The sequence below is a fragment of the Chelonia mydas genome, chromosome 3 (genome assembly GCF_015237465.2).
Source record: "Chelonia mydas isolate rCheMyd1 chromosome 3, rCheMyd1.pri.v2, whole genome shotgun sequence".
In the NCBI taxonomy this organism is placed as follows: domain Eukaryota; kingdom Metazoa; phylum Chordata; order Testudines; family Cheloniidae; genus Chelonia; species Chelonia mydas.
In genome coordinates this window covers 162,238,346-162,259,182 of record NC_057851.1, presented here as the reverse complement: position 1 = coordinate 162,259,182, position 20,837 = coordinate 162,238,346, and the positions used below count along the sequence as shown (strand labels likewise).

Sequence of the window (20,837 nt, the reverse complement as noted above, 5' to 3'; positions counted from 1 at the left end):
CTACTCACATGGTGTAACTTTACACAGGCACACTGTATGCCCCTGTGATACTCTATACATTGGGGGAGCGCCCTGTAACCCCCATATTCATCACATATATAATTGTGATATTTCATATGAAGCATGCCATGTCAGGTATCAAGAGAAACGTTATGATCTGCTGAAAGTCATTGTTTTATCTAAATATGTGTATCATTAATGCATATAAAATAAGAATTGTCTTGTATGGTTTTCACTAAAATATGCTGTGGGTTTGGGAAGTGCACAGATACTAGCTCTCCAGAGACAACGACAAGGGAGGTAACCAATGCCCAGGTGGGTGCTGAACGTACATCACCAGTCATTGTCCAGCAGAGGAGTTACAATACAATAAAAAGGAAAGGAGTACTTGTGGCACCTTAGAGACTAACCAATTTATTTGAGCATAAGCTTTCGTGAGCTACAGCTCACTTCATCGGACGCATTCAGTGGAAAATACAGTGAGGAGATTTATATACACACAGAACATGAAAAAAATCACTTAAGTGATCACTCTCCTTACAGTGTGCATGATAAACACCCATTTTTTCATGTTCAGTGTGTATATAAATCTCTTCACTGTATTTTCCACTGAAAGCATCCGATGAAGTGAGCTGTAGCTCACGAAAGCTTATGCTCAAATAAATTGGTTAGTCTCTAAGGTGCCACAAGTACTCCTTTTCTTTTTGCAAATACAGACTAACACACCTGCTACTCTGAAACCTTACAATACAATGACTCCCTCACAGGAGACACACAGGGGGTGGGAGGTACTGCTTCACCTTGTGACTCAGCAATGCCCACCAGACATGCCTGGACTTGTATTCTCCAAGCACATGGACTAAGGGTATGAAACAGAACAGGGTGGCCACATGTTTGGCCTTTCTCCTTCCCCCACTTATGCTGCAAGCAACAAAGGCACTGAGAAGACTGAAGACTAACAGAGGAGTCTGGCCCAGGTTTCAAGGGTGAAACTGCAATATCCAGTAGGGTGAGAAAAACTGCTTAACCTAGATGTTGCCCAGTCTAATAGGGTTGAGAGTCTAGCCTGCATGAATATATTTTATTTTACTTAAAAATATATATTTTGTAATCAATAAATTTATTTTACTGTTTTTCTTCACCAGTGAGTTTGCCTGAAGAGCTTGGTAAATCTGCTCAAGTTTGCAAAGGCTGGTGTATATCCACTTTCCATTGATGAAGTGGTGAACCAATTAATAAACTTGCATTGCTCAAGAAAGGGTCTTGAGCAGTGCAAGACGGGTATATTCCTGAAGTACAAGGCTAGAAGGGGGGGGGGGGGGAAGTAAGGGGAGGATTTGCCTTACTCTGGGTAATTCATGAGTGGCTCTGGGAGCATTAATGCAATCTAGCTGGGTGTGGGGCTCCACATGCAGGTGTGCTGAGTGAGAGTCTGGAGGAGTTTGCTGCTTGTCACTAGCAAAGCATTGTGAGAGACAACCCAGAATAGTGAGTTAAGGGGACACAGTGGTCCCACAGTCCAAGGTTGCACCCCAAGGATCCCATCAGAGCCCCTTTCTGACATGCCACCCCCATTTTAAATCAGACAGCTTCATCCACAAACTGTACTTAGTTTAAATTTTAGAGAATCTATCTATTTGATTTTAAATCTTCAGCAACTTTGTGTCTCCCATAAAAAAATACCCACCACTTGCATTTTATTTTTGATGTTAACAGACTTTTTAAAAGTTATTTGACATAAAATAGTCTATCTCCAGGTGAAGAACAATTACCTATCTGTAAATATGGTTCTTCGAGATGTTGTAATCCATGCGGATCCCACTTTAGATGGATACATCCATGTCCATGAGATCAAAGCTTTTGAACAACAGTGTCAGTAGAGCCACACCTGTGCCACATATGCCCTGTGCCCTCCCCCCGAGGACATAACAGGCAGAGCAGCCATAACCATACCTTCGTTCCCTGACTAATTCAGAATCCCAGAGGACTCTGAAAAAGCAGGGTAAAGGGAGGGTCATGGGATCCATATGGACGACAACATCCCAAAGAATCACACTTACTATAAAGGTTAAATAACTGTTCTTTCTTCAAGTACGTGCACATGTGGATCCCACTCTAAGTAACTAGCAAGCAGTGTCCAGTCTGGAAAGTCAGACTGAGAAGTCCTGATTGACATTGACTAGATAGCGACTGTAACACTGCTTGATGAAATCTGACATCTGATCTTGCAGCCACGCCAAGAGCATAGTGTTTGACAAAGTAAGGGAATTAACTTCACAGAGCTGCCTTGCAAATTTCAGACAGAGCGATGTTCCTGAAGTATACAGAAAGGGCAGCCTGTGCTCTAGTGGAGTGAGCTTTAATATTTGGAGGAAGAGATGTAGCTGACAGATGACAGCAGATTGGAATACACAATGAAATCAATTTTACTCTTCTGTGGGAGGAAACGGCTTGATCCTTTGAAGCACCAGAGGTGGCAACCAAAAAATGGAGTGTCTGAAAGGCTTTAGTTATATCTATACAGCAAAAACTGTGCACAGGCTAGCCAACCTGAGCTAGCATGAATCCAGCTGACATGGGTAACAGCAGCAGCAAAGTCAGCACAGTACAGACTAGTGAGCCGAGAATGTACTCAAGGTTCATGCTGGACTTATACTACCCATGCTGAAGCCTGCGCTGTCTTCACTGCTAGCATTACTTGTGCTAGCTTGGGTCAAGCTACTTTGGATAGGCTAGCCAACGCACAGCTTTTGCTGCGTAGACATAGGCTATGTCTAAGGCTAAGATTTAGTCATGGGCATTTTTAGTAAAAGTCCTGGACAATAAACAAAAATTCACGGCCTCATGACCTGTCCATGACTTGTACTATATACCCAAATAAATTTTTGGTGTTCTAGGGGGCTCCAGGTGCACAGCTGCTGCTCTCGAGAGGAGCCCCCAGGGGCGCAGATGCTGCTCTGAAGAGGGGCCTCCAGGGGGCAGACCCTCTGGGGTGCCTGCTGATGCTGGAGGGGCGGCATGGGACCACTACCGACGCTGCTGGCAGGGGATGGCCCCAACCGTGGCCACTGCTGCTACAGGGAGGGGCCGGTGCAGTCCCCCGCAAACTGCTCGGGTGGCCCTGGGGTCAGTCGCACCTGCTGGTTGCAAGTCTGGCACGGAGGTCCTGGAAAGTCACAGAATCCATGACTTCTGTGACAGACTCGCAACCTTACCTATGTCCTATTGAGATAACATACCAAGACCCTTGAAGCAAGGGTCCACGGTGGGGAATTTCTTCTCTCCCAAAAGAGAACTGGGGTTGGGGAGGGTGGAAGGGGATAAACTAATAGACTGTGCCAGATTTTCGTTTGAATCAATATAGGGAATAAACTTGGGTAAAGTTTTAACACCCCCTTATCTCTATGGAATGTTATGGTAAAGAGGTTGGAGTTCACTGACCCTTCTAGATGATGCAATGGCAACTAAGGCAGCCACTTTGAGAATAAAGTGGTATAGAGAGCATTCAGAGAGGTCCGAAGGGGGTTCCAGGTGGCTTGTAAGGGCAATATTAAGATTGCACATAAGAAGGGCTTCTCTGATTGGTGAGCATTTATTATTGCTGAGATTGCTGCAAGGTGGACTTAGGCAGAACTAAGAAGTCCAGAGTGTTTTAAATCTAGAATGTGGTAGAGGATCTTTTGGTATAAGGGGCCTTCAATGTGTCATGGTTGTGTTAGGCTGACCAAGTTGAAAATCGTTTCCATTTAGAGGCACAATGGAGAGTTTTTGCCTTTGCAGGAAGTTCTCTTGTACTTTTAAGAAGCAGTCCATCAGTAATGCTCAATCAGCCAACATCCACAGTCAGCTACCATGACCTTGGGTCTGGATGAAACATCTGACCCTCATTCTGTGATAGTATCCCTGTAAAATCTGGAAGTGGTATGGAAGGATCGATAGACATCTTGAGGAGATGTGTTAGCCAGAACTGTGTCTGCTAATATGGAGCTGTCAGAATGAGTAATGGCTGCATCCTGTCCAATTTTTGCAAATTGCTCTGAGAAAAAAAGGAATTGGTAGAAATGCATACACAAGAAACTTGTCTTGAGCTTGAAGAAAAGAGATGATGGAAGCAAGTATTACCATCCTGAATGGGAGACGGCATATACATTTGTTAAGTCTTCCTTATCCTGGAGAAAAAAGGGATCTTCATCCTATCTCAGATCTAGGAACTATCAGTAGAAGCATCTTCCCTGTTACTCCAGGAGGTATCCACTCTATAGCTCCTAGGCAAAGCACAGAAGCTACTTCTTCCTTAGCTGAAGGGACCCTGAAGAGGGACAGGGAATGGGAGTGAGGAAAAGGACTGAAATTGCAAGACTTAGCCATGGCAGACAATGTCCAGCACTCATCTGTCAGTTATAGAAGTCCAAGCCTAATTGGGGGTGGAGGGCGGGAGTCAAGCTGGTCTCCAAAGGGAGGGTATGGGCTGGCACTTGAGTGGTTAAACATGGATCTTGACCCATCCATCAAGCCTGTTGTCTGGAAGCAAATGACGGGTGATGAGCAACTGAGGAAGACGATGGCCACCTCCAAGAGAACCGTGGCTTTTTCTTGGGTACTAAGACGACCATGGTTGAAAGTAGGTATCTTTTGTCTGGAGTACCTCTGATATTTAGAGGGTTCACCCATTTGGGGCTGTGGCCTGGATGCCAAATGAATAGAATGTGGACCGGGAGTTCTTCACAGAGTATGGTGGGTCAACCGTGTGTGCACTAAGTCAGTCTGCCCTAGAAGGGCAAATCATCATTTCGACACTGCAGTTCTCCCAGAATGCCAGAGGCCTGCAGCCACGAAGCTCTGTGCATTGTGACTGTGGTAGACATCACTCATTGTGTCTCATGATCACAGGCTGTAAGAAGGAACCAAGGGACAGCTACGGCTGCTCTGGGCTTTATGCCCTTTGGTGGGAACGCACATGAGTACTCATGGTACAGCAGACACTAATATTCAAAAGATTCCAATATCACAGGGGTGGCCAACCTGAGCCTGAGAAGGAGCCAGAATTTACCAATGTACATTGCCAAAGAGCCACAGTAATACGTCAGCAGCCCTCCCCATCAGCTCCCGCCCTCCAGCAGCCCCACCAGTCAGCGCCTCCCACCTGCCACAATCAGCTGTTTCACATGCGCAGGAGGCTCTGGGGGGGAAGGGGGGTGGAGTGAGGGCATGGCAGGCTCAGGGGAAGGGATGGAGTGGGGGCAGGGCCTGGGGCAGAGCAGGGGTTTGAGCAGTGAGCACCCCCCCGGCACACTGGAAAGTTAACATCTGTAGCTCCAGCCCCGGAGTCAGTGCCTATGCAAGGAGCCGCATATTAACCTCTGAAGAGCCACATGCGGCTCTGGAGCCGCAGGTTGGCCACCCCTGCAATATCTCATGCATAAGACACATGCACACTCAGATGGGGATCCACACTGACACATACACAAGGAACTTATTTTTTCTGATTCAGTTTCAGGAGGTGCACTGCTTTTTGCTTTCTATCCTACCCACTTAAAAGTGAATGGTTTCAGAGTAGCAGCCGTGTTAGTCTGTATCCACAAAAAGAAAAGGAGGACTTGTGGTACCTTAGAGACTAACAAATTTATTTGAGCATAAGCTTTCGTGAGCTACAGCTCACGATGAAGTGAGCTGTAGCTCACGAAAGCTTATGCTCAAATAAATTTGTTAGTCTCTAAGGTGCCACAAGTCCTCCTTTTCTTTTTAAAAGTGAATGAGGATGAAGTGTGAAGAAAAGTATATCCCAGGATAAACTACAAGCCCAGATGCTTTCTATTCCACAGTGCTGACTTCATCTCACTCTGAGCAGCTCTTGAATCGTGCAATCTGGTTAGATGGACTTTGATCTTGTAGCAGCTGCTGTAACTGCACAGTGAAACTGGGAAAAGCAAGTCTTGAAACTTGCAGTGCCAGGCAGCGGCGTATTAACGCCTAGGCCTAGGGCAGAAAATTTGCAGGGGCAGCAAATTTATAATAGCAGCCAGAGGCTGCTTCCCCCAGTGCTGGTTCATGCCCTCCCCCCCCCCGGCCCCGCCCCAACTCCACCCCTTCTCCACCCCCCTCCCTACCCCTATTGGTCCCCTTCCCCAAATCCCTGCCACAGCCCCGCCTCCTCTCCTGAGCAAGCCACGTTCCCCCCCTTTCCCCCCCTCCTTTGCAAAGCTGTTTCGCGCACAAGCACCCAGCGGCGCGCTCAAGGGAGGAGGCGGAGGGGGAGTGGAGGTGAGCCGGGGGGGGGGGGGGGGGGGGGGAATTATTTCTGGGCCTAGGGGCAGCGAAATCATTAATCCACCACTGGTGCAAGATAAAAAGCAGTCTCTCTTCCCAACTGCACTCTCTCAAACAGTGCTCTTTGGAATCCTTGTTTTACACAAGGAAGTATAACCAAACATATGGATACTACTCTGGTAACACTACCACTGAGTCATTTTAACTTATCCTTCTTGGCTGAACAGATAATATACTTCATAGTTGACACCAATTCAACTTCTCAAAACTATATAAAAAGGACAGTGAACTTGAACAGATCACCTCAGATCCAATTTCCAACAAGCAGAAACCCTGCTCTGTAAAACTTGTCTTTAAAGAGAAAACCTTGAAGACCTTATATTATATGGAATAAAGTTTAATTTCAACTGATAGGAATATTCCCTTCACAGGAGACCCATGTTTCCCCAGTTCATGCAAGCAAATCTGGAACAATGTTTTCAGAAAGTGTTATAGTTAATTAGCATTTCTATTTAAATTTGAGAAGGCTAACATTGATGGGGGTTTTTTGAATATTTTGTTTATAAACAAACATTCCAGTATGTCATAGATTCTAAAACCCTGTCATTTTGCTAATATGTGCCCCTCAAGAATCTGCTGGTGAATTTTCAGAGCACTGCAGCACACCCCCTTGCTATGTGCAGAACCTGATCTTCAGCAGTAAGTCAGACAGTTCAGAATTCTGAATTTACCTCCTCTTTTTTAAAAAGTGTTGTGAATGGATAATGACCACCAAATCTATTTGATTTAAAAAATGATTGGGACTCAGAAGACCTGGGTTCTATTCCTAGCTCAGCCACTAGCCTGCTGGGTGACCTTGGAAAAGTCACTTCACCCTTTGTGCCTCAGTTTCCTCATCTGTGAAATGTGGATACTGATATTTACCTCCTTTGAGAAGTGCTTTGAGATCTACTGATGAAAAGCACTATAAGAGTTAGATTAATAATAATAAATAATAATAATAATACCTAAAAACCTTTCTGGGACACCACTAATTTGTTAAGAACAGACAAATACCAATGGTATGAAAGTTCTCAAAGCCCAGAGAAAGAGGGGGGGAAAAAAAGACTATTTCAATGGTATATTTAAAACCTAAGTTCACTTTAACAGTAGTAGTTATGCAATGATTTCTTTTGGCCATATCAATTTGTTTTACCTTTCTAGTGTTCCAGATTTCTGCTCAAAAGAAATGACCAATGTCACACTGTACTCTCACAGTGATTAGAGATCTGATTTAAGCAATTCAAAGCATTTGATTTAGCAACTCTATTATGAATAAGCTAGATTGATTTTCCAAATAATTATTATAATTACTTATATGAATCATGCAATATTTCAACACATACTAAGATTTTACATTTTTAAAAAATGCAAACTAAAAAAGGCAATTCAATACTTAAGCTCTGGACCTATGCATATCTAAGAGTGAAGGATTGTAGCTTGCTGTAGTTTTCTCAAAACCCACAGACTTGAGAAAGCTTGGAAATTCAGACTTAAGGTTAAAAAGAAAACAATAACCAATATCAGAAAGAATGGAAACAAATACTGAAGGACTTCTAAAAAATCTTTAATTCTGCCTCTGTTCTGTAGCATTCTGTGCACTAATCACACCTTGTGGGTAAGATGGAGACATTCTGATGGAAGATTTTATACGAAAATAAAGAAGTTTGAAGCCTGTGGATATCTTTAATCCATTAAATCTACTTTATTTATAAAGGATGTCTATGGAGTCAAAGAACGTGGACGTATGTAACTTTGGTTTTCTTTATATGTTATCAAGGATACTTAAGAGATTTCTCAAAAATGTAAACTATTTAAGTCTTGGTCTGATCTTTAAGAGGTTTGAAACAAGACACTGTAGTTACATGTCTATGCTTAGTCTCATATTGACACAACATTTACACTTTTACAGAGTGCCTCTGGGGAACTGTCCCAAATGAACAGCCCTAAATGTGGTCACAGTTGGTGAAGCAATGTAAAATTTCTAGAAAATTCCCAAAGGTCTTAAAGAAAGCAGGAAGTGTTCACTCTATCATTGTAAAGACAGGTACAATGCAGTTTAAATGTTACAGCAGAGTACAAACAAAATTAAAGTAGTCCAAATATATCACTTCCTCAATTTTCAGAGTAACTGGTGCATTAAATGTGCTTTGTTTGTGAATGATGTAGTCTATGGTTTTTCACTTGTTTTCTGGCCTGGGACACAGAGGTGGAGTTAAAGTTATTCTGTAAATCTTGATTGGTCATTTCCATATTTTATAATGCTGTGGGAGAGAGGGAAGGCATACCATGTAATCGTAACTTTGAATATCCAGGGCAATGTTGTTGTCGTCAGAGGATGACAAAAGTCTCTGAAAAGCTTTTCCCATTAAGTCACTGATTTTTTTATTTTCTCTTTCTCTCTCTGGTTATATATTAGGGCTGTCGATTAATCGCAGTTAGCTCATGCGATTAACTCAAAAAATTAATTGCAATTAATTGTGGCTTTAATAGCACTGTTAAACAATAGAATACCAATTGAAATTTATTAAATATTTTTGGATATTTTTCTACATTTTCAAATATATGGATTTCAGTTACAACATAGAATACAAAGTGTACAGTGCTCACTTTATATTAATTTTTATTACAAATGTTTGCACACTAAAAATGTTAAAAAATAGTATTTTTCAATTCATCTCATACAAGTACTGTAGAGCATTCTTTTTATTGTGAAAGTGCAACTTACAAATGCAGATTTTTTTTGTGTTACATAACTGCACTCAAAAACAAAAACAAAGTAAAACTTTAGAGTCTACAAGTCCACTCAGTCCTACTTCTTGTTCAGCTAATCGCTAACACAAACAAGTGTGTTCACATTTGCAGGAGATAATGCTGCCCGCTTGTTATTTACAATGTCACCTGAAAGTGAGAATAGGTGTTCGCAGGGTACTTTTGTAGCCGACATTGCAAGGTATTTACGACCCAGATATGCTAAGCATTTGTCTGCTTCAGCCACTATTCCAGAGGACATGCTTCCGTGCTGATGACACTCGTTAAAAAATGTGTTAATTAAATTTGTGACAAACTCCTTGGGGGAGAATTGTACGTCCCCTGCTCTGTTTTACCAGCATTCTGCCATATATTTCATGTTATAGCAGTCTGTGATGACGACCCAGCACATGTTCATTTTCAGAACACTTTCACAGCAGATTTGACAAAATGCAAAGAAGGTACCAATGTGAAATTTTTAAAGACAGAGACATCACTCGACTGAAGGTTTAAGAATCTGAAGTGCCATCCAAAATCTGAGAGGGACAAGGTGTGGAGCATGCTTTCAGAAGTATTAAAAGAGTAACACTCTGACGTGGAAGCTACAGAACCCGAACCACCAAAAAAGAACATCAATCGTATCCTGGTGGCATGTGACTCAAATGATGAAAACGAACATGCATCAGTCCGTACTGCTTTGGATCATTATTGAACAGAACCTGTCATCAGCATGGACACATGTCCTCTGGAATGGTGGTTGAAGCATGAAGGGACATATGAATCTGGCACATAAATATCTTGCTATGTCAGCTACAACAGTGCCATGCAAAGGCCTGTTCTCACTTTCAGGTGACGTAAATCAGAGGCAGGCAGCATTATCTCCCGCAAATGTGAACACGCTTGTTTGTCTGAGTGATTGACTGAACAAGTAGTAGGACTGAATGGACTTGAAGGCTCTACAGTTTTACATTGTTTTTTTTTAATGCAATTATTTTTGTACATAATTCTACATTTGTAAGTTCACCTTTCATGATAAAGAGATTGCACTAATGTACTTGTAATATGAGAATTGAAAAGTACTATTTCTTTTGTTTTTCCAGTGCAAATATTTGTAATCAAAAATATAAAGTGAGCACTATACACTTCGTATTCTGTTTTGTAATTGAAATCAATATATTTGAAAATGTAGAAAATATCCAAAAATATTTAAATAAATGGTATTCTATTATTGTTTATGAGCGCAATTAATTTTTTTTAATTGCTTGACACCCCTATTTTTATAGATGTGTGTGTGTGTGTATACATAACATCTTAACTCCATCTTAATCAAATTTAAATGCTTGTGAATTTCCCTACATTATTTGGGGAAAAAAAAATATATAAGAATGGCTCAGAGTCAGGGTTTCCTGTGAAGGTACAAGGTGTGCAGAGACTCTGGGGAAAGACTGCAAGGTGTTTCTCATGCCTCCTCCTTCCCTCCATTGTGAAAGCTTCATTAGGATAGCGGGGACAGAAGAGAATGTAGAGTGGATTCAATATATTTGGAGTAGTCGTCTCTTGAAACTGCTATGTACATCTCGTTTTCTTCCTAGCCTACCCACGTATGGCACTCTCTCCTGCTTACCCCTCAGACTACTCCTTCCTCATAGGACTCCCCATATTGTGATCACCAACATCTGAGCCATATGGACGTCTATGAACTCTACATAGCCCATAATTAAGGCTGCATGTCTGTCATGGAAGTCATGGATTCCGTGACTTTCCATGACCTTTGCAGCAGCTGGTGTGTCTGGCTGAGGGGCTACCCGAACACTCTGGCAGCTCCTGGGCCAGCAACAGTTTGGGTGTGGGAGGGGGCTCAGGGCAGGGGGTTGGGGTGCAGGGCAGCACTTACCTGGGCAGGCAGGGGAAGGCTCCCTGGAAGCAGCTGGCATGACCCAGCAACTCCTGACCTACGCAGAGCAGCCAGGGGGCTTTGCACGCTGTCCCTGCTTGCAGGCACCGCCCCCACAGCTCCCATAGTCTGCGGTTCCTGGCCAATGGGAGCTGCAGAACCAGAGCTTGGCAGGGGCAGTGTGCGGAGCCCACCTGGCCTTCCTTCCCCCTAGGAGTTGCAGGGACATGCAGAGCTGGGTAGTGAGCCTACCAGCCCCACCAACCGTGCCCCCCAGCACCAGCTGGGGTCCCTATCCGTGTGTCACCGGTGGGCACCCCCTCCACCCCCAAGAGCCAGCCATGGTCTCACACCGCCGCCCCCCCCCACCTCCTCCCCAGCACCAGCAGAGGTCCCAGGCCACCCTCCCCAGCACCCACGGCACCCCCCAGACCACCACCACCCCCGAGCACCCCGGGGCCCTGACCCAAGTTTTAGTTATGGGTAAATAGTACAAATCATGGACAGGCCATGGGCTGTGAATTTATATTTCCTGTCCGTGACTTTTACTAAAAATACCAGTGGCTAAAACGTAGCCTTACCAATAATGCACGTGAAAACTTTGCAATGACAACTATTACTAACAAAACTGCCAAAAAGGAACCAGCCCTTGCCAAGTCCAACATATTAAGCCTAATTTAGAATGAGGCCAAGTAATTTTGACAACTTAAACAGGATCAATAAAGTGGTCACAAGAGATCACTTTCAATTTCTGAACTCTCATCTCTCTGAAATGCCTCATCCAATTTATTTCACACTTTTTGGGGAAAAAATTCTCTCCAGGCATAAAAACATATCTGTGAAATTTCACATGTATTGGTTTATTTTGGGAAAAGTTGGAATGAGTTAAGTGTAGTGGCGTGAAAGAGAAAAAGAAAAAAAAAAAAAGTCATTTATGACTGACTGTTTGCTTCAATATTAACTATATGAAGACTTGCCTCTTCACAATTCATGTACATGAGGCCTCATACATTTGTCTTGTAACTCACTTCTAAAGAAGTCCATATTTAAAATCTCAGAAATCTGCTCTAAACTACTGGCTGTCACATAAAAAACCAAAACCTAATACAGGGTTGAGTGGGGTTTTGTTGTGGGGTTGTTGGGGTGTTTTTTTGGGGGGAGGGGGTGCGGGGGAGAGGAGAGGGGAAAATCATCTGGGGAAAGGAGAGTAACATACTAAAGGAAAAAGTTATTAATGGCAGATTTATACATAAAACATAAGAATGGCCATACTGGGTCAGACCAATGGTCCATATAGCCCAGTATCCTGTCTTCCAACAGTGGCCAACAGTAGATGCTTCAGGTGAATAAACAGAACAGGCAATTATCAAGTGATCCATCCCCTTGCTGTCCAGTCCCAGAAACTAGCAATCAGAGGCTTAGGGGACACCCGGAGCATGGTGTTGCATCCCTGACCATCTTGGCTAACAGCAAATGATGGACCTGTCCTCCATGAACTTATCTAATTATTTTTTTGAACCCTGTTATATTTTTGACCTTTATAACTTCTCCTGGCATGGAGTTCCACAGGTTGACTATGCATTGTGTGAAGTACTTCCTTTTGTTTTAAACCTGCTGCCTATCAGTTTCATTGTTACATACACCTCACCAACAACTGCATACACAGAGAATAGCCCATTTCCCTGATGATAGCCTACCGTGCCTTTATCCTGAAGGCACATCATTAGCGTGCAGACATCTCCTGTTGCTTGATGGTTCACCAACATCATGGCTTCATCTTCTGAAACCTCTTTAACATCATCTCCCCATTCGACTACTGTTAAAAGAAAAAAAAAGGAAAGAGTAAAGCTTTAAATCTGATCAAATTTTTAAAGCTACGAGAAGTCTTACAAATAGAAACCTACAAGCTGCAGGCCAATTTAAACTAGCACATAACACTGGACAATCATTAGATTAGCAATGCCATTTCCCCGAGCAAAACAGGAACCCAGTTTGTAACTTTTAATCAGCAAGCACTGTAAAAACAACTGAAATAATCTACTGGAACATATACACACACACAAAATAAATCTCTTTTCTTATATCAGTCACCACACTATATTTGGGCCTTCAAAACCCACTATAAAACTTTTGACCCATCTTTCAAGTTGAGCCGTCTCCCCTCATTAGATGCAGAAGTGGCCCAAAATGTCAAATTTTAGTCTACACATTTGTTTCACCTCCATGTTGATTCGTAAGAAACTGTTCTGGTTAAACAATAAAAGCCCTGTAAATTTAATAAGCTTAATATCCTAAGATACATAAGCTTACCTACAATTTCTCCAAACTTAAGAAAATTATTTGTAGGAGAAAAAGTGTTGGTTCAGAGAACGAGTTGCTCAAAGAACAGGAACAATTAGTCATTATTTAGTATAGCTGAGACCAAAAATGTGTGTGGCAAGAGTGGTGAGAGGATGTTAGTCAGCAGCTGTGGTATCCAAACTTTACAAGAACAAGCAAAACTATCAGAAGAGGTCAGAAGGCAGACATTAACATTCTTGACTTGATGGTCACAATGTGACTAAACTCAGAAATGAAAGAGACAACCTCCTACAGGAGAACAGACGAAATTTTGGTAAAAACTTAGTTCAAATGAGAGACCTTTAAACACAAACACACACAAGCCTGTTGCCTGAGCAATGAAAGACTCGAGTGAGTAGAATCCCTCCTCAGCTGAACGGATGGCCACTTAGATGCAAGGACTACAAGGAGAGGAAAGGCAGTAAAGTAGTTCTATTACATTCAGAAGGAAAATACTGGATAACGTGTTTTTTGTTTGGTGGGTTTTTTGCTTTGTTTGGGGTTTTTTTTTCTGCACCTTTATCCACTACCTCATGAAGTTCTTACTTGGCTGACCAACATACCAGTTTTTTACATCATCACGAGAGAGAGAGAGATATTCTATCACTCTGTCCTACAGAAGTTAACACCATATCTTTAATACAGTAATCCTTGACTGCCATCAGCAACAGCTCTTTCAGCCAGCCAGAGAAGGGCTCACCACACAGGAGTCTCAGTAAATTGCACTCTTATTACTCTCCCACATCCATCATCTGTACAGTAACTGAACTAAGCACAGCAACAGGATACCCGCTGAAGACAGGAAGCAGTACCAGTGCATAACATGGATTTCCAAGCCCTACCAAAAGGACACCTTTTGACGTTTATTTTCTCCTCCTTTGGTTGGTAAAGATCATAATGTTGATGCAATATACTTGACTTCTATAAGGCATTTGACTTGGTACCACATGACATTTTGATTTATAAAACTGGAACAGATGTAAAATTAACATGGCTCACAAGAAATAGATAAAAAGCTGGCTAAGTGACAGATCTCAAAATGTAATTTTAAATAGAGAATCAAACAGGTGTGATTCTAGTGGGGGTCAGCAGAGATTGGCTCTTGGCCCTATGCTATTTAACACTTTATCAATGACTTAGAAGAAAGCAAAAATCACTGATAGTTTGCAGAGGACACAAAAATTGGGGGAGTGGTAAATAATTATGAGGTCACTAATATAGAGAGTCATCTGGACTGCTTGATAAGCAGTCAATACGCAAACAATATGCATTTTAATACGGTTAAATGTAAACATACACATCTAGGAACAAAGAATGCAGGCCATATTTACGGAATGGGGAACTCAATCCCGGGAAGCAGTGACCTGAAAAAGATTTGGGAGTCGTGGTGGAGAATCAGCTGGACATGAGCTTTCGAGTGCAATGCTGTCACTAAAAGGGCTAACGGGATCCTTGGATGTATAAACAGGGGAATGTACAGCCGGAGTAGAGAGGTTATATTACCTCTGTATTGGGCACTGGTGTGACTGCTGCTGGAATACTGTATCCAGTTCTGGTGCCAACAATTGAAGAATGATGTTTATAAATTGGAGAGAGTTCAGAGAACAGTCCTGAAAATGATTAAAGGATTAGAAAACATGTCTTACAGGGATAGACTCAAGGAGCTCAATCTTAATTGATCACAGTCAAAAACCTATATGGGGAACAAATATTTTAATGGGCTCTTCAGTGGCTGTAAGTCAAAGCTAGACAAATTCAGAGTGGCAATAAGAGGTGGGTGGGTGGGTGGGTGGGTGTGTTTAACAGTGAGGGATATTAACTATTGGAACAATTTACCGGGGGGGGGGTCATGGTGGACTCTCCATCACTGGCAATTTTTAAATCAAGATAAGATGTTTTTCTAAAAGATACCCTCTAGGAATTATTCTGGGGAAGTTCTATGGCCTGTGTTATTCAGGAGGTCAGAATAAATCACCACAATGGTCCCTTCTGGTCTTGGAATCTATGAATCCTCAGAAATCCAGACAGCACTGCACTCTCAGATTTCAGGAGACATGCAGAGCTTTTGGCCATATCTGACAGCTACAATATAGAGTGAATTGAGCCTTAATACAAAAAGTTAAATTCTACAGCTGGACCGCAACTCAACAAATCAGATGACTGATATTGGGAGATATATTTCTGGTACCATACAACCTGCCCTCTCTCTCCACAGTGAGAGAAGCAACAGACCCTCCTCTATTTGCTTAACACACACCTGGAAGATTCTACCTGTCCCTAACCGGCTCCTTGACCATTTGCAAATCCTCTTTCTCAAGAAAGTTTGGTCCCTCCCTGAATTAATCGTTTAAATTATAAACTGAATCCTACTTGGAGCAGATTACCTGAACACAGAATCAGTTTACAGAGCATCTGTCATGTACCTATATAGACAAACTAACACACAGTACTGAGAGATACTATCCATCTATCTGAGGTTATAGGGAAAAGATTATGGTTTTAAGTTTCACATGAGAAATACCATAGTATATGATCCTTTGTGAAAGCATAATTTCAGTATGCTTTCACTATGCAGCTAAATTGACAACTCACCAATGCATAACACTGCCTCAACGCTGTGCTTCTGAAGCCTGGCCTCTCTCCCTCCCCGAAAAAATACATTATGCATATATAAAGTGCAATTTCACAGGCACCTAACTCTTACTGTGTCAAACCACTTTTTCAACAGATTTCTCAAAAGGGGGACTGCCCAACGAGGGCCTTTTCCTTGCCAAATGTCAATTTTTTAAACTGCAGTCATTTCCACTGTCCAAAAAGTTGCAAGATTTATTTAATTTATTTATTTTCAGGAAATGTATAAATATGACTGGTTCTGAATGCCTATAGGGGAACACTCCTTCTGCGCAAGCTGAACTACACACCGCATGAGAAGTACTTCCTGGGAGGAGTGGTATGTATGCCTCCTTTTCATACTGTACTACTTGATCTTTAGACAGTAAATTGCCTAAGCTTGGTTACCTGGTCTCAAAAACATTTTTATTACTGAATTACAAGGTCAGTCAACCAATTGGCTACGCTTTAGACAGACTCCAGAGTTGTTCACATGGGTCTTACATGCAGCATCAGGTGAGTTTGTTTTTGCAATTTTTTTTTTTTTTAAAAGGAAAATATAATGGTAAACCCTCCCAAAATTGGTAGGGACACCAATCAATGAGGGAGATGTGGTACAGACAATACTTATAACTTTTTTTTTAAAAGTTTAATTTCAAGTTTGTGGTGTCCCTTTAAACTTCAGTGTAGTACATACATGGTTCTATCATGGCAGGCACTCCCACCCTTGTAAACTTTCAAACTGTTAGGACAAGGAAAATGAGTGCATTTTTTCTTTAAGGGATATTTGTGGTATTGCATTCACTTCTGCAAGTGGAAAAACACAGCTCAAACATCAGGTGCGTGGCAGCAGAACAAGGGGACACTGCTGTTCTTCACTACGGAAAGGCAACAGTTCAGTGACAAACATTTGTCACTTGGGGCTCTTGAACAGCAGCAAATGCTCCTCTCCTAATTCCCTCCCATTGCCAAGACACATTGCCTATCACAGGGATTCTGAATTTAGCAGCTCCAAAATAAATCATGTTTCTGCAAATACCAGTTCAGCACAATGAGGGACAGATAATATCAACACAAGAGGGAATAAACTTGGGTGAAGTTTTAACAGGTTTTGAAATCTGTGCATAGGGTTTCACCAGCCACGAGCATAGGACTCCAAACCATCTGGCTGGCTCCCCTGCTTATGAACAGCCAGCTCAGGACAGAGATTCCTGAAGGCGTACATACCTGGGACAAAGGAGATGGGAGGTGTCCCAGGGCTTAATCCTGCACCATTCAAGTCTATGGGAAATTTTCCTACTTATTTGAATGGAACCGGATCAAGCCCCATAATCCATAAGTAAGGCTAAGATTTTTTTCACTGATATTTTTTTTAGTAAAAGTCACTGACAGGTGAAGGGCAATAAAGAAAAATTCCTGGAAGCCAGTGACCTGTCCCTGACTTTTACTAAAAATACCCATCAAAAAATGGGAGCCACTAGGCAGTTGCAGGGGCCTGGCTGGGAGCTCCAGAGATCTTTGGAAGTCATGAATTCCGTGATTTCCAAAACCTCTGTGACAAAATTATAGCCTTACTCACAAGCACAGCTTCAGGCAGCTTTTGAAGCCTCTCTGCTGCTCCTTCTCCCAAGCATTATGTCTTTATTATCTGAAACCGAATTATGTCAGCAGTAAGTGGGGACCTGGCCCTGTTTCAGTTAAATGAGATTTCATTATACTAATTTACAGATAGCAATTCTAAACTCATGGTGAATTTAGTGCTGATGAAACTTGCCAGATTAAGACATTTGGATACTGAAATCTTCTACACACAAAAAATACACACAAGCAACATGCTTACAAGCAGAAAAAGCTTTACCTACAGCTACCTCAGTTCTGACCTGGAAGGGCCACATCAGGGAACGGAAGGGTTGTTGAGCCTCTATGTACAGGATCCCAGAGCTCCAAATTCAGATTTTGGATATCTCAGTTTTGGATCAGAGTTTGCAAGAACAACTAGTACGTACAACTGTAGGGAAATGATCCTCAAGAGAAAGAATGAAGCCTCAGAGGCAGCATGCCAGTAAGAAAAGGATTAAGTATAAGAAAGGAAGAAGCAAATCTATCTAAGATTCATAAGGCAAAAAGGGTCAATATTCATCCATGTCCCTAGCATCAGTAATAGCACTTTCATAATCACAGTCCAAAATTAGACCACATTTTCTCACAATCCTGCAGATTACTGAGCTTTCTATGAACAACTCTGTTTAGAGCCACTAGCATGAGAGCAATAAAAATAAATACTTTTTTTCCAAATTTGTGGCTGAAATATTGTGCTTTGCTCTCCATTTCTGCGACCAGAGTAGCAGCTGACATTTCTGAGAACACTTTGCAACTTTATAAATCATGATTAAACACATTTGGGGGGTGGCGGGGGGGGAGAGAGAGAGAGAGAGAGAGAGAGAGAAAATTAAAAAGCTTTGAGAAGTACCCAATATATTCACGTGTAGTGAATTTCATATTAGCATAAAGATGGTTTATTCATTTTATACACTTTGGCATACCTCTTCAGACAGGTTTCAGAGTAACAGCCGTGTTAGTCTGTATTCGTAAAAAGAAAAGGAGTACTTGTGGCACCTTAGAGACTAACCAGTTTATTTGAGCATGAGCTTTCGTGAGCTACAGCTCACTTCATCGGATGCATAGCATATCGTGGAAACTGCAGAAGTTTCTCTTCAGACAGGAGATTCAGAAATCTAGAGATTGTTTGCAAGGGATCAACTATGCGAATTAAGACACTGCACCATTAACCAATATGTATGAACTCATTTACATATTGGCTTTTATTTGTAACTGAACATTTGTTTAATTTTCTACGCCTGCTTTCTCACTACAGTATTAGGCTATGTCTACACTGCACAGCTTACAGCGGCAGTGGCAAGGCTTTAGTGGCACGGCTGTAAGGCACACAACGTGGGAGCTCTCCTGCTGACAAAAATAAAACCACCCTCCATGAGGGTAGCTTTGTCAGCAGGAGCATGCCTGCCACCGACAAAGCACTGTCCACACCAGCACTTTTCATTGGTAAAATTTCAGTCCTGAGGAAACATCTAAGATTATTATTTTTAAACCGACACACACAGATCTGCAGGTGATGAGGGAAGTCTCCTAACCAGAAGCCTCTACAAGACACACAGAGAGGAACCCAGATACAGTGCATTTCTCCCTCCTGACTGCAGTTCCACTCAGATCACAAACACTGCCTTACTAAGTCCACAAACAAAGTTACAGAGCCCAACATAAATAGTTCTAGGGTAGAAGGACCTTCGAAGCTCCTGCTTCCTTCAGAGGAGGGCTCTCTGTTTTGGAAGGGCGATATGTTGCCACCCCCAAGAATTCAAAACACATGAGTTAGGCCACAAAATCATGTGATTGGCTTGAGTTATGAGATACTTAAATAAATTTGGGGTTCAGTTTATCTGCCTCCTGGATTTTGAACCTCTAGGGCACATTCAGGTTATGCTGTCAAGCTTGCAAACATGAGGGCTAAGACACTTTGCTTTAAGTGAATATCTCATGTAGTCACACAAATCCAGTAGTTGGTGCTTTAAGACAAAAAAAAAGTATTTCAAGACTTGCAACAACAAAAAGTTGTGAGTTGGCAACACTGAAAACAAAGCAATATTGTGTATTTTTTATGATCAAGGTCCTGTAAATACACTCAATAACCTATGCAAATTTTCAGCCATAAAAATCAACAGCATAAAACACAAAGTATACTCTGCTTCCCTTCTGACCTCAGCAAATTGTTCTAAGCCTCAAAACACCAAAGTTGAAGTGAATTACTAAATTTAATACATTCTTCTCTGAATTCTAACAATATGTTTTCTTATAATGAAGTATTATATACAGTCTAGTGACGTTCAGAGTGGCTGATCAAACTTTGTTTCAGCTATGCCAGGGAGATACAGATGTTAAAAAGTTATTTGCCCTTTGTTGTTGAGGCCTTTGAGAGACAGCATTAGGAAATTCTGGGAATGGTGGCAGAGATTAGTTAGAAATAAAACAAATGAGACGCTTGATAAGCAACTGTGACATGCCAGGGTACAATCCAGCCTGTTGAGCAGCTGCCTCACCCCTGCCCCGCAACCTTGGGTGTCTTACAATGACTTGCTGTAGTAGCTCCCACCTGGGATGCTCACAAACAGCCTTCCAGCCTGCAAGCCACAGCCTGAGCATCTGTGTAACTGCAACCTGCCAGCCACAAACAGGTTACACTCTGGCTCTCACCTGCGTTGGGTATACTGTAGAGTGACCCCCCAGTCTTAGATTTTCCCCCAGAAATGTATGTCTTGTACTGCCCAGCCCTCTCCTGGACAATACATTTTTATTATATCCTTTATTTCTTTAAAAGAACAACATGCACACAACTTGTCACCCCAAATGGAGTTTCCCAGACACTTCAATTTTAACACACTGGATTAGATAAAACAATAAAACAAGTTTATAAACTACAAAGAGATTACTTGTACTCGTTTACAATCTAAGAGGCATAAAAGTCAGAAATGGTTACAAGAAAAATAAAGACTTTCCGAACACCCGACTTAAACCGTATCAGAATTCAAGCAAAATTTCTCACCACATGCTTTGAGCAGTCTTACTAACCAAATCCTGTGGGTCAGGAACTCTTCTCCCAGAGTCAAACAAATGCTTCCTTATCACTACAGGTGCAGCGAAAGCAATTGGCTGGGGAGGTGGGATGTCCCTTAGGGTATTTGTCATTCCCTTATTACAGTTTCAGTCCGCCTCTTGAAAAACATTTCTAGCTGGGCACCAGTAGACAAAGTCTATGTGGAAAGATGTTCCCTGCTGCTTTTTTCTCAATTGTTTGAGCTTCCTTTGTTTTCCTTCCTGCTTGATTACTCTGTTCACTGCTTAAATACAAATTAAGACAAGC

General features: G+C 42.0%; 1 protein-coding gene across 5 annotated transcripts in view; it reads right to left on the bottom strand.

Annotated features, from left to right (window-relative positions):
- LPGAT1 (lysophosphatidylglycerol acyltransferase 1) overlaps positions 1-20,837 on the bottom strand; it is a 136,053-nt gene that overhangs the window by 71,437 nt on the left and 43,779 nt on the right. For all 5 annotated transcript variants that reach the window (XM_007058013.4, XM_037895751.2, XM_043543686.1 and 2 more), the window contains one exon: positions 12,649-12,767. In XM_007058013.4, the coding sequence (XP_007058075.2) occupies positions 12,649-12,767 (119 nt within the window). The remainder of the gene's footprint in view (positions 1-12,648; positions 12,768-20,837) is intronic.